We start from the raw sequence: 13,363 nt of genomic DNA on the forward strand, positions 1-13,363 counted from the left end.
AATGAGAAGCTTTGTTTTGGTGAATTCAGTGTGATGTAATGTGAAAAGAAGGACATCATGTTTTTAAGTATTTATGTTGAAAAATGTGATTTATAAAAAAATCTAGTTCCTGGAGGCATCAAACATTTTTTTTTCATGTTTCATTTCCTCAGAACACTACAGTAGACTGTAAAATGACATCATCTACAACTGGAGATAAACACTTTGATAAAAGTCCCACTAAAACAAGACACCCTCGGAAAGTTGATCTAAGAGCTCGATACTGGGCGTTTCTTTTTGACAACCTTCGCCGGGCAGTAGATGAAATCTACGTGACTTGTGAATCAGATCAGAGTGTGGTGGAATGTAAGGTAAGGTTTGCTTTAAGTTTTTGAAATCCATTTAATGTCAGATTCACCAGTTTTTGCTCTATCTAACTTTTATTTACCTCTGTATACAGTCCTTCAGTATTAACTATAATCTCCGTGCTATACCCTACATCCTCAGAACGTACTCGTCTTAAAACTGAAGTCTGTACCCTTTACCAGCATCTCCCTATCTCCCCTATCACTTGCAGCCACGATTCTACAGTTGGCTTCTGTGAATGCATCAGGTTTTTCTTTGTTTTGATTTTTTAAGATTACCCTTGTTGTTGTTTGAGTTACCTAATTGTGTACTTTTATATTCTGTGCAAGATTTGGTAGAAAATTGTCTTGATATATAGTCCTAGGCGAGAAATTAAAGGATAGGTACACACACACACACACACACAATTTATTTAAAGATCTCTCTTGACTGCATTCTCCATTGGTACTGTAGGTGGCATTAGTGAGATTTTCACATTCTTTGGTTTCATGTTTAATGTCTTTAATTGGACATTGCCCCTTTTCTATTGAGATACTTGTCACTCTCCTCATCAGCTTTGGTGAGGGGAAAGTGAGATTGATGGCTAACCGTAAACAACTCTGGGTGGGATTGGGATGTCGTTGTAAGGTGTGTTTTCTAATTTTAGATAACCTTGTGTTTGTAATAGGATGTTAAACAGACACATAGCATAATCTGTCTCTGAAAATTCTCTAGAAAGCCTGGCCTTTTAGTAGATACAAACTATATGCTGTATTTATACTAAATAAAATTATTTTTGAGAAAAATCAGGATGATACATCTTCATAGAAAGATTACAGAGGCAGCTTCTGTTTCTACAGTGAACATGGTTAAAAATCCTGGAATTCATTATTTAACCTTTGAAACACATGAAGAGTCAAAGCAAAGTTATATGTTGAAACAATAGCTGTGTTTCCTATAAAATTGGAAACTGCCAAAATATGTTTTAGACTAACTTAAAAATATGACTCAACAGAAACAGGTTTCAGAATGAACAGTGATTGAAATCATCCAAGTTTATGCTTTGTTTGTCACAATTAATATTGTTAACTATCAGCTGTAAAACTTTTTTTATGTTTTAAGAAAAATCATATTGTTGGGGTGTAGTCTCCACTCCTTGTTTTCCATTTCAGCCTGCGGGGAACTGGATGTGTGGCTCTGGGGTACTGGGGGCCCCGTGGAATATAGAGACTGGTATCTGCATCTCCCTTAGAGATTTCGTAGCATAACAAGCTTGCTGGAGTAGCTCATGCCAGCTGAGCTTAGAGGGACTTCAGGGTAGTAAGCTTTCTTTGGAAGGAGTTAGGATGGGACTTGTCACTGATCGAGTAAAGAGGACCCCCAGTGCATCTGATAATTTCTGTGAGGGAAGGATTTTAGACATTGGTGAGGTTGTTGGAGTAATAGGGACTTCCTGTGAGGATACTTGGTTAGGTATCAGTAGAATATACCAAAGTCTGATGGAGTTGAGGCAGATCTTGCTTTGGGCAAGGGAGCCAGGGTGAACCTGACCACTGCCTAGAGAACCACGAGTGCTCCCTGTGCAGAAATTACCATGTACTGCAGAGATCAGTAGGGACTACTCACTTCACATTGTTCCAGAGAAGGATTAGGGACTCATCTCTGCCTGGCAGCACTTGACTCTGTTGTTGGTCAGCATCATCTTAGTCTGATGAGCTAATGGGCTGATGACTGTTTGAAGATCCATCACTAATATCTGGTAAGTGGAATATTGCTCTGTTCCCACAACTGCCACTTATGGCAGGGACATAAGTTTGTGAATGTAGGATAGTGTTAAGGGGTACAGAGGAGGAAGAGGGGAAAGACTCCGTGAAAATAAGCCATGTTTTTCCCCACCACAGGCATCTGATAAAGGCCATCTAATTCTCACTTGTGCTAGGTTGTCAGACAACAATAGGCAGGTTGTCTGAAGATAGGATTTAAAAATCAAACTTTGATAATTGAATGTGACTGAAAAATTGTGGATTTCACTGAGCATACTCAGCAGGTTTAGGATTCAACTGAGTAGCTAGTTATTTGTGGAAAAAGATAAAAGTATTCCATGTTTGTATCTCAATAGTTGAGACTTCTCATTTCAACAAGTTAAGTCAAGATCAAAATGAGATGTGAGAAAATGCTTAGAAAAGTATAACATACTATAAAAAGAAAATAAATTTTATAGTTAGATGAAAGGAGAAGTCACAGATGAAGATAGGGGAATATAGATCCAGGACAGAGAAGAATCATTGTAGAAGCAGGAAGTATATAAGAAAATAGGAATGTCCCAGAGGCCATGGAAGAAGTAGGAGTGGTACATAGGTTAAGAATGACTGCAGTTGAGAGAAAGCGTGGCATTCAAGAGGGATAGGAACAGATGGGATCAAGGCAGAAACTTGTGATAAGAATTTGAAATTCCATTTGAGGGGTTCTTTGCCCTTTTATATTTTCAAGAAGTAGAAGGTGTGGTGTTGGAAGAGGGTGGAAAGATCTGAAATAACTGTGATGGAGAATGAAAGGGCAGACTTTTGGAAGCCACAGGGTTGCCTAGAAACCTTGGTGGTCACAGTTGAGACTGGAAATTCTTCTCTTTCTTGTATGTTCAGTTTTCCTGATTAGAGTCTTCTTGTATCAGAGCTCCTGTGAAACTCTTATTAATGTCACTCCGTGTTGGTCAGCCCAGTGGATGTTTTCAGTCCCTCCCTTGACCTCTGAGTAGCATTTCACACTGTGACCACTCCCCTTACAGCACTTTGGCTTTTATAGAACCACCACTGCTAGTTTTCTTCCTTCTTTGTTGGTTGCTGCCTCTGCTTCCTTTTGTTGGCTTTTCCTTCTCCACCTTTCCTTTAGCTTTCGGGAATTCATTAAGGCTTGTCTTATTCTCACTATTAGTTTCTCCCTCTGCGTTTTCTCCATGCCATGGCTTAATTTATTGTTGATTTCCTGATGATTTCTTCAGTTTATATCTCTAGCCTATACCTTTCTTCTGATTTTCAGACTTGTATATTCAGCTAGCCTAGTTGGCATCTCCACTTGGATATTTCATAAGCATGTCAAACTGATGTATATAGAAACAAGTTCATGATGACTCCCTCTACCCTAAACCTGGAGATATATTTTTCTTCCCTGAATTGGCAGGGAGTCCCTCCATCTTCCTCCCTTCACCCCACACTAGCCACTGTCCAGTGAATGGACCTCTTTGAGTTCAGTTCAGTTCAGTTGCTCAGTCGTGTCTGACTCTTGGCGACCCAATGGACTGCAGCACACCAGGCTTCCCTGTCCATCACCAACTCCTGGAGCTTACTCAAACTCATGTCCATTGAGTTGGTGATGCCATCCAACCATCTCATTCTCTGTTGTCCCCTTCTCCTCCTGACTTCAACCTTTCCCAGCATCAGGGTCTTTTCATATGAGTCAGTTCTTTGCATCAGGTGGCCAAAGTATTGGAGTTTCAACTTCAGCATCAGTCCTTCCAATGAATATTCAGGACTGATTTCCTTTAGGATGGACTGGTTTTATCTCCTTGCTGTCTAAGGAACTCTCAAGAGTTTTCTCCAGCACCACAGTTCAAAAGCATCAATTCTTTGGTGCTCAATTTTCTTTATAGTCCAACTCTCACATCCATACTGGAAAACCCATAGCTTTGACTAGATGGACCTTTGTTGGCAAAGTAATGTCTCTGCTTTTTAATAGTCTTTGAATATTAGCTCCTAAATCTTTCCAATCTGCCAATTCTCTTATTCTCTACTGCTACCATTCTAGTCCAAGCTGCCATTATATTAGTAAAGTCCCTGGATCACAATTGAAATCTTTTAGCAGGACTCCCTGCATCCTTCCAATCCATTCTCTATACAATAGGCAAACTGATACTTAAAAAAACAACAAATATGAGCTCTGATTTCTTTGATTATAGCTCCTCAAAAGTTTCCCTTTGCTCTGTGCATTAAAATCTCCAGCATGACCTTCAAATCTTGAGTGAGTTGATTTGTGTAAACCTCATTTCACACCACTCTTGTCTCCTCCCTTCTGCCTCATTTAAACCAGCCTTCTTTCTAACTCAAACATGCCAGGTGCTCGCAAGTCTTGAGATCCTCCCACATTCTGATTTTTTTGCCAAGATATTTTCTCCTCACTCTTCTTGCCCAGCACCTCTTCACCTCCCCCATCCGTTTTACCTAACTCCCATTCCTAGTATAGGTTTCAATTTAAGTGTCACTTTCTCAGGGGAGGTTATCATGTTTCAGACTAAATCAGGTTCCCTGCTAATACAGAGTTCACACTCAGTGTCTGCATGGGATTGGTTCCAAGACACCTCTCCTGCCCTTGCCATGTGGATACCAATATCCACGGATGCTCATGCCCCTTTTATAAAATGATGTAATACATTCAGCCCTGGATATCCATGGGTTCTGCTTGGGCACGTATGGCCTGACTGTACTCTCATAGCATACTTTCTCTAGAAACATTTTATCACAGTTGAAACTATATAATTGTTTATTTTGTTGTTTTCATATCTGTCTCCCTTACTAGACATTAAGCTCCCAGAAGACAGAAACCACACTGTCTTGAAACTGGAACTGGAACACAGTAAATACTCTGTAAATAGATGTTAAATGTCTGTGTGAAGCAATGAGGCTACATACATTGTTGGGGTAAAGACACATCTACACAGTTATGTGATTCCCCTCTACCCTGACTGAATACTTACTAGCATTCAGTCACTTGCTAAAAATCCCCAAAGATGGTGGGTAGATGAATTAATTATGGGTTGGTATTTTTTAGGCAGATTCAGTGGAATTTCATTAAGTAAAGGATTGAAGAGGTTAAGGGAATAGTTGGACTAGTGGACCATGGAACTGAAGTTTCATGGGAAAAGAAATGGCTATCACAGAAGCCTGATAGATGTGGAGAAAGTAAAGAAGTTAAGTATTTGCAAATATCCTTTGGACAAGATAGGAGTAGGTAGAGTGGATTCTCTATAGATAAAAATTGATGTTTATTTTTTTTGTTTGTTTGTTTGTTTTTTTTTTAATTTTTTTTTCCAGTGGGTTTTGTCATACATTGATATGAATCAGCCATGGATTTACATGTATTCCCAATCCCGATCCCCCCCTCCCACCTCCCTCTCCACCCGATTCCTCTGGGTCTTCCCAGTGCACCAGGCCGGAGCACTTGTCTCATGCATCCCACCTGGGCTGGTGATCTGTTTCACCATAGATAGTATACATGCTGTTCTTTTGAAATATCCCACCCTCACATTCTCCCACAAAGTTCAAAAGTCTGTTCTGTATTTCTGTGTCTCTCTTTTTCTGTTTTGCATATAGGTTATCGTTACCATCTTTCTAAATTCCATATATATGTGTTAGTATGCTGTAATGTTCTTTATCTTTCTGGCTTACTTCACTCTGTATAAGGGGCTCCAGTTTCATCCATCTCATTAGGACTGGTTCAAATGAATTCTTTTTAATGGCTGAGTAAAATTCCATGGTGTATATGTACCACAGCTTCCTTATCCATTCATCTGCTGATGGGCATCTAGGTTGCTTCCATGTCCTGGCTATTATAAACAGTGCTGCGATGAACATTGGGGTACACGTGTCTCTCTCAGATCTGGTTTTCCTCAGTTGTATGCCCAAGGAAGTGGATTGCTGGGTCATTGGCAGTTTCTATTTCCAGTTTTTTAAGGAATCTCCACACTGTTTTCCATAGTGGCTGTACTAGTTTGCATTCCACCAACAGTGTAAGAGGGTTCCCTTTTCTCCACACCCTCTCCAGCATTTATTGCTTGTAGACTTTTGGATAGCAGCCATCCTGACTGGCGTGTAATTGTACCTCATTGTGGTTTTGATTTGCATTTCTCGCATAATGAGTGATGTTGAGCATCTTTTCATGTGTTTGTTAGCCATCTGTATGTCTTCTTTTGAGAAATGTCTGTTTAGTTCTTTGGCCCATTTTTGAATTGGGTCATTTATTTTTCTGGAATTGAGCTTCAGGAGTTGCTTGTATATTTTTGAGATTAATCTTTTGTCTGTTTCTTCATTTGCTATTATTTTCTCCCAATCTGAGGGCTGTCTTTTCACCTTGCTTATAGTTTCCTTTGTAGTGCAAAAGCTTTTAAGTTTCATTAGGTCCCATTTGTTTAGTTTTGCTTTTATTTCCAATATTCTGGGAGGTGGGTCATAGAGGATCTTGCTGTGATTTATGTCGGAGAGTGTTTTTCCTATGTTCTCCTCTAGGAGTTTTATAGTTTCTGGTCTTACATTTAGATCTTTAATCCATTTTGAGTTTATTTTTGTGTATGGTGTTAGAAAGTGGTCTAGTTTCATTCTTTTACAAGTGGTTGACCAGTTTTCCCAGCAACCACTTGTTAAAGAGGTTGTCTTTTTTCCATTTGTTATATCCTTGCCTCCTTTGTCAAGATAAGGTGTCCATAGTTTCGTGGATTTATCTCTGGGCTTTCTATTCTGTTCCATTGATCTATATTTCTGCCTTTGTGCCAGTACCATACTGTCTTGATGACTGTGGCTTTGTAGTAGAGTCTGAAGTCAGGCAGGTTGATTCCTCCAGTTCCATTCTTCTTTCTCAAGATTACTTTGGCTATTCGAGGTTTTTTGTATTTCCATACAAATTGTGAAATTCTTTGGTCTAGTTCTGTGAAAATACCGTTGGTAGCTTGATAGGGATTGCATTGAATCTATAGATTGCTTTGGGTAGAATAGCCATTTTGACAATATTGATTCTTCCAATCCATGAACACGGTATGTTCCTCCATCTGTTTGTGTCCTCTTTTATTTCTTTCATCAGTGTTTTATAGTTTTCTATGTATAGGTCTTTTGTTTCTTTAGGTAGATATACTCCTAAGTATTTTATTCTTTTTTGTTGCAATGGTGAATGGTATTGTTTCCTTAATTTCTCTTTCTGTTTTCTCATTGTTAGTGTATAGGAATGCAAGGGATTTCTGTGTGCTGATTTTATATCCTGCAACTTTACTATATTCAGTTGATTAGTCTCTAGTAATTTTCTGGTAGAGTCTTTTAGGGTTTCTATATAGAGGATATGGTCATCTGAAATCAGTGAGAGTTTTACTTCTTCTTTTTCGCTATCTTGGATTCCTTTTACTCTTTCTCTTTCTGTAATTGCTGTGGCCGAAACTTCAACACTATGTTTGAATAGTAGTGATGAGAGTGGGCACCCTTGTCCTTGTTCTGAATTTCAGGGGAAATGCCTTTCAATTTTTCACCAGATTGAGGTGATGTGCTGCTGGGTTTGTCATATATAGCTTTTATTAATGTTGAGTGTATGTTCCTTCTATTCCTGGCTTTTTGGAGAGTTTTAATCATGAATGGTGTTGAAATTTTGTCAAAGGCTTTCGTCTGTCATCTATGAGATATTCATATGGTTTTTATCTTTCAATTCGTTAATGTGGTGTATTACGTTGATTGATTTGCGGATATTGAAGAATCCTTGCATTCCTGGGATAAAGCCCACTTGGTCGTGGTGTATGATTTTTTTAATATGTTGTTGGATTCTGTTTGCTAGAATTTTGTTAAGGATTTTTGCATCTATGTTCATCAGTGATATTGGCCTGTAGTTTTCTTTTTTTTGTGGCATCTTTGTCTGGTTTTGGAATTAGGGTGATGGTGGCCTCATAGAATGAGTTTGGAAGTTTACCTTCTTCTGCAATTTTTCTGGAAGAGTTTGAGTAAGATAGGTGTTAGCTCTTCTCTAAATTTTTGGTAGAATTCAGCTGTGAAGCCATCTGGTCCTGGGCTTTTGTTTGCTGGAAGATTTTTGATGACAGTTTCGATTTCCTTGCTTGTGATGGGTCTGTTAAGATCTTCTATTTCTTCCTGGTTCAGTTTTGGAAAGTTATACTTTTCTAAGAATTTGTCCATTTCATCCAAGTTGTCCATTTTATTGGCATAGAGCTGCTGGTAGTAGTCTCTTATGATCCTTTGTATTTCAGTGTTGTCTGTTGTGATCTCTCCATTTTCATTTCTAATTTTGTTAATTTGGTTTCTTCTCTCTTTGTTTCTTAATGAGTCTTGCTAATGGTTTGTCAATTTTGTTTATTTTTTCAAAAAACCAGCTTTTAGCTTTGTTGATTTTTGCTATGGTCTCTTTAGTTTCTTTTGCATTTATTTCTGCCCTGATTTTTTAAGATTTCTTTCCTTCTGCTAACCCTGGGGTTCTTCATTTCTTCCTTCTCTAATTGCTTTAGGTGTAGAGTTAGGTTATTTATTTGGTTTTTTTCTTGTTTCTTGATGTAAGCCTGTAATGCTATGAACCTTCCCCTTAGCACTGCTTTTACAGTGTCCCATAGGTTTTGGGTTGTTGTGTTTTCATTTTCATTCATTTCTATACATATTTTGATTTCTTTTATGATTTGTTGGTTATTCAGAAGTGTGTTATTTAGCCTCCATGTGTTTGAATTTTTAACAATTTTTTTCTTGTAATTGAGATCTAATCTTACTGCACTGTGGTCAGAAAAGATGACTGGAATGATTTCAATTTTTTTGAATTTTCCAAGACCAGATTTATGGCCCAGGATGTGATCTATTCTGGAGAAGGTTCCGTGTGCACTTGAGAAAAAGGTGAAGTTGATTGTTTTGGGGTGAAATGTCCTATAGATATCAATTAGGTCTAGCTGGTCCCATTGTTGTCATTTAAAAAGTTTGTGTTTCCTTGTTAATTTTCTGTTTAGGTTGATCTATCCCATAGTTTTGTGAGTGGGGTATTAAAGTCTTCCCCACTATTATTGTGGTTACTATTAATTTCCTCTTTCATACTCGTTAGTGTTTGCCGTACATATTGCGGTGCTCCTATGTTGGGTGCATATATATTTATAATTGTTATATCTTCTTCTTGAATTGATCCTTTGATCATTATGTAGTGTCCTTCTTTGTCTCTTTTCACAGCTTTTATTTGAAAGTCTATTTTATCTGATATGAGTATTGCGACTCCTGCTTTCTTTTGGTCTCCGTTTGCATGAAATATTTTTTTCCAGCCCTTCACTTTTAGTCTGTATGTGTCTCTTGTTTTGAGGTGGGTCTCTTGTAGACAGCATATATGGGGGTCTTGTTTTTGTATCCATTCAGCCAATCTTTGTCTTTTGGTTGGGGCATTCAACCCATTTACATTTAAGGTAATTATTGATAGGTGTGGTCCCGTTGCCATTTACTTTGTTGTTTTGGGTTCACATTTATACAACCTTTCTGCATTTCCTGTCTAGAGAAGATCCTTTAGCATTTGTTGAAGAGCTGGTTTGGTAGTGCTGAATCCTCTCAGCTTTTGCTTATCTGTAAAGCTTTTGAGTTCTCCTTCATATCTGAATGAGATCCTTGCTGGATACAGTAATCTAGGTTGTAGGTTATTCTCTTTCATTACTTTCAGGACGTCCTGCCATTCCCTTCTGGCCTGGAGGGTTTCTATTGATAGATCAGCTGTTATCCTTATGGGAATCCCTTTGTGTGTTATTTGTTGTTTTTCCCTTGCTGCTTTTAATATTTGTTCTTTGTGTTTGATCTTTGTTAGTTTGATTAATATGTGTCTTGGGATGTTTCGCCTTGGGTTTATCCTGTTTGGGACTCTCTGGGTTTCTTGGACTTGAGTGGCTATTTCCTTCCCCATTTTAGGGAAGTTTTCAGCTATTATCTCCTCGAGTATTTTCTCATGGCCTTTCTTTTTGTCTTCTTCTTCTGGAACTCCTATTATTCGAATGTTGGGGCGTTTCACATTGTCCCAGAGGTCCCTGAGGTTGTCCTCATTTCTTTTGATCCTTTTTTCTTTTTTCCTCTCTGCTTCATTTATTTCCACCATTTTATCTTCTATCTCACTTATCCTATCTTCTGCCTCCGTTCTTCTACTCTTGGTTCCCTCCAAAGTGTTTTTGATCTCATTCATTGCATTATTCATTTTTAATTGACTCTTTTTATTTCTTCTAGGTCTTTATTAAACAGTTCTTGAATCTTTTCAATCTTTGTTTCCAGGCTATTTATCTGTAACTCCATTTTGTTTTCAAGATTTTGGATCATTTTTATTATCATTATTCTAAATTCTTTTTCAGGTAGATTCCCTATCTCCTCCTCTTTTGTTTGACTTGGTGGGCATTTTTCATGTTCCTTTACCTGTTGGGTATTTCTTTGCCTTTTCATCTTGTTTAGATTGCTGTGTCTGGAGTGGACTTTCTGTATTCTGGAGGTCTGTGGTTCCTTTTTATTGTGGAGGATTTACCCAGTGGGTGGGGTTGGACGTTTGGCTTGTCAAGGTTTCCTGGTTAGGGCAGCTTGCGTCAGTGTACTGGTGCGTGGAACTTGATTTCTTCTCTTTGGAGAGCAATGGAGTGCCCAGTAATGAGTTTTGAGTTGGGTCTATGTGTTAGGTGTGACCTTGGGTAGCCTGTATGTTGACATTCAAGGCTATGTTCCTGTGTTGCTGGAGAATTTGCGTGGTATGTCTTGCTCTAAAACTTATTGGCTCTTGGGTGGTGGTTGGTTTCAGTGTAGGTATGGAGGCTTTTGGACGGTCACTTATTACTTAAAGTTCCATGTAGTCAGGAGTTTTCTGGTGTTCTCAGGTTTTGGGCTTAAGTTTCCTGCCTCTGGATTTCAGTTTTATTCTTCCTGTAGTCTCAGGACTTCTCCAACTATACAGCTCTGATAATTAAACTTCTAGGTTAATGGCGAAAAGATTCTCCCCCGTTAGGGACACCCAGAGAGGTTCACAGAGTTACATGAACAGGAGAAAAGGGAGGAGGGGGATAGAGATGAGTAGGAGGAGAAAAAGGGGGACTCAAGAGGAGAGAGACAGATCTACGCAGCTGTCTGTTCCCAGAGTGTTCTCGTATCTCAGACACCTACAAGGATTCACAGAATTGGATGGGGAAGAGAAGGGGAAAAGAGGAAATAGAGGTGTTCTGAGGTAGAAAACAGAGAGTCAAGATTGGGAGGGAATAATCTTCGGTTTTAAGATAGGGCTTCTCTTTTTTTTTTGTAAGGTTATAGTGTAGTGAAGATGAAAATGAAGAGTAGTAGAGGAGTACTAGAGGACTTTAAAAGAAATAAGAGAAAAAGAAAAATAGAAAATAGAAGAGAAAAAGGAAAGAAAAAAAAAAGAAGAAAAAAGAGAAAAAAGAAAAAGAAAAAAAAAGAAAGAAAAAAAATTTTTTTTCCCCTAATTAAAAAAATCGTAAGAATCTATGAAAATGAAAGTTAAGGAGTAATGGGGGAGTAATAGGGAATTTTAAAGGAAAATAAAAGAGAAAAAATAAAAAAGAAAAATATAAAAAGAAAAAAAAATTTTTTTTTTTCCTTACTTAGAAAAAACAGAAAAATAAAAAAAAAGTAAAAATATGTCTAGGAATTTCTCTGGAGCTGTTGCGGTCAGTGTGGGTTCGGCTCAGTTTCAGATAGCTCCTCGTTCCAGCTTGCACTTCTCGATATATACAGGGCCCTTCCGGTGAAGTCGGTGTTTTCTTCAGGGATTTTAATCTGTTGCACCAGTCCCTTCTGAAGCGGTTCCCTTTGTTTATTTGGCTTCTGTTTGCCGGTCTCTTCAGAGGCTCATTTCCGCCCTGACACAGGCGGCCGGAGGCGGACTCTTATTCAGGTAGCTAGTTCCGTTGCGCTGCTGGGAGGGGCTGACGCTGCGGGGCGGGGCTGGCACTGCGGGGCGGGGCTGACGCTGCGGGGAGGGGCTGGCCCTGCGGGGGCGGGCTGGCGCTGCCGGAAGGGGCTGACGCTGCTTTCTCCGTCTGCGCTGCTCAGGCTCCCGGCTGTTCTATATGGAGCGCGCCCCGCGCTGCGCGAGGTTCCAGCCCTCGGGTGTTACACAAAAGCGCGGAAGGAAAAGCTGCGCCTGCTCTCTGTGCCTTCCCGGTCAGAGCGGTCCAGGCAGCCAGGGGCTTGGTGGGCGCGCTATCCCCAGGTGTGGCGCACCCACTCCCTTCCGCGGACCCAGTCTCAGTTTCCGCTGGCGCCAGGCGGGTGCGCGCGCCTTCCGCCCTCCGCGTCCCCAGCCCCAGTCCCCGCCCCGCGCCGGTCGGGTGCCTGCGCCCTGTGTCTCGCCGCGACCTTCCCCTCCCCCCTGCCTCCTGCCTCCGGCGGGGCTGGGCGGGTCCGCAGCCTGCGACCTCGTCTTGGGACTTTCTCCGTCCCTTTGTTCTGCGAACGGCCGGCAGTGTGTTCCGGCCGGTCAATTTTCTCTCTCTCCTTTGGTCTCCCACAGTTCAAGTTGGCACCTCACAGAAGCTCCCCCCGATTGTCCTCAGGGCACTCAGGCCCGGACCCTAGCCCAAGCAAGGCCGCCTAAGACTCCCTTCCCGGGACGGGTCTCCGTCCTTAGCTCTTTTGTCTCACTTTTTATCTTTTATATTTTGTCCTACCTCCTTTCGAAGACAATGGTCTGCTTTTCTGGGCGCCTGATGACCTCAGCTAGCGATCAGAAGTTGTTTTGTGAAGTTTGCTCTGCATTCGGTTATTCTTTTGATGAATTTGTAGGAGAGAAAGTGGTCTCCCGGTCCTACTCCTCCGCCATCTTGGCTCCTCCCCTATTTTCCCAATTTTAAATGAGAAACAAAGTTTCCCCTATAAACATAAATCCTTACCATGTTTATGCTTGAAACTGCTGGACACATTCTAGATCAAGATTTTTGATAACAGTAATTTCAAATTCTTGCTAATCACAATAAATGGGAAGCTTTATTTATTTACACAAGTAATAATTTTTAAATAAAAATCAAAGCAAAATATTTACAACTATACAAAATTTTGCAAGTTGAAATTATATTTGAAGAATCTGTTTTTTCTCTTTCATTTACAAATATAATGTTAAAATGTCTTATAATGTTGAAGTACAAACTAATATCAAAGGCAATGAAATGTGTTAAGAGTTTAAAAAATGATGCAACTCTACAAAGCTCACAAATATTGTTAGAACAGGGACCCTGCAGTTGGTTTGGATGCCACTAGAAGGGTACATCGGGCACAAACGGACACAAGTG

At 39.9% G+C, this 13,363-nt stretch overlaps 1 protein-coding gene across 2 annotated transcripts in view; it reads left to right on the forward strand.

Annotated features, from left to right (window-relative positions):
* Positions 1-13,363, forward strand: part of SCAPER (S-phase cyclin A associated protein in the ER) — a 410,821-nt gene that overhangs the window by 58,905 nt on the left and 338,553 nt on the right. For both annotated transcript variants that reach the window (XM_043489284.1, XM_043489285.1), the window contains exon 5: positions 153-350. In XM_043489284.1, the coding sequence (XP_043345219.1) occupies positions 153-350 (198 nt within the window). The remainder of the gene's footprint in view (positions 1-152; positions 351-13,363) is intronic.

This window comes from Cervus canadensis, chromosome 17 (assembly GCF_019320065.1).
Source record: "Cervus canadensis isolate Bull #8, Minnesota chromosome 17, ASM1932006v1, whole genome shotgun sequence".
NCBI lineage: Eukaryota > Metazoa > Chordata > Mammalia > Artiodactyla > Cervidae > Cervus > Cervus canadensis.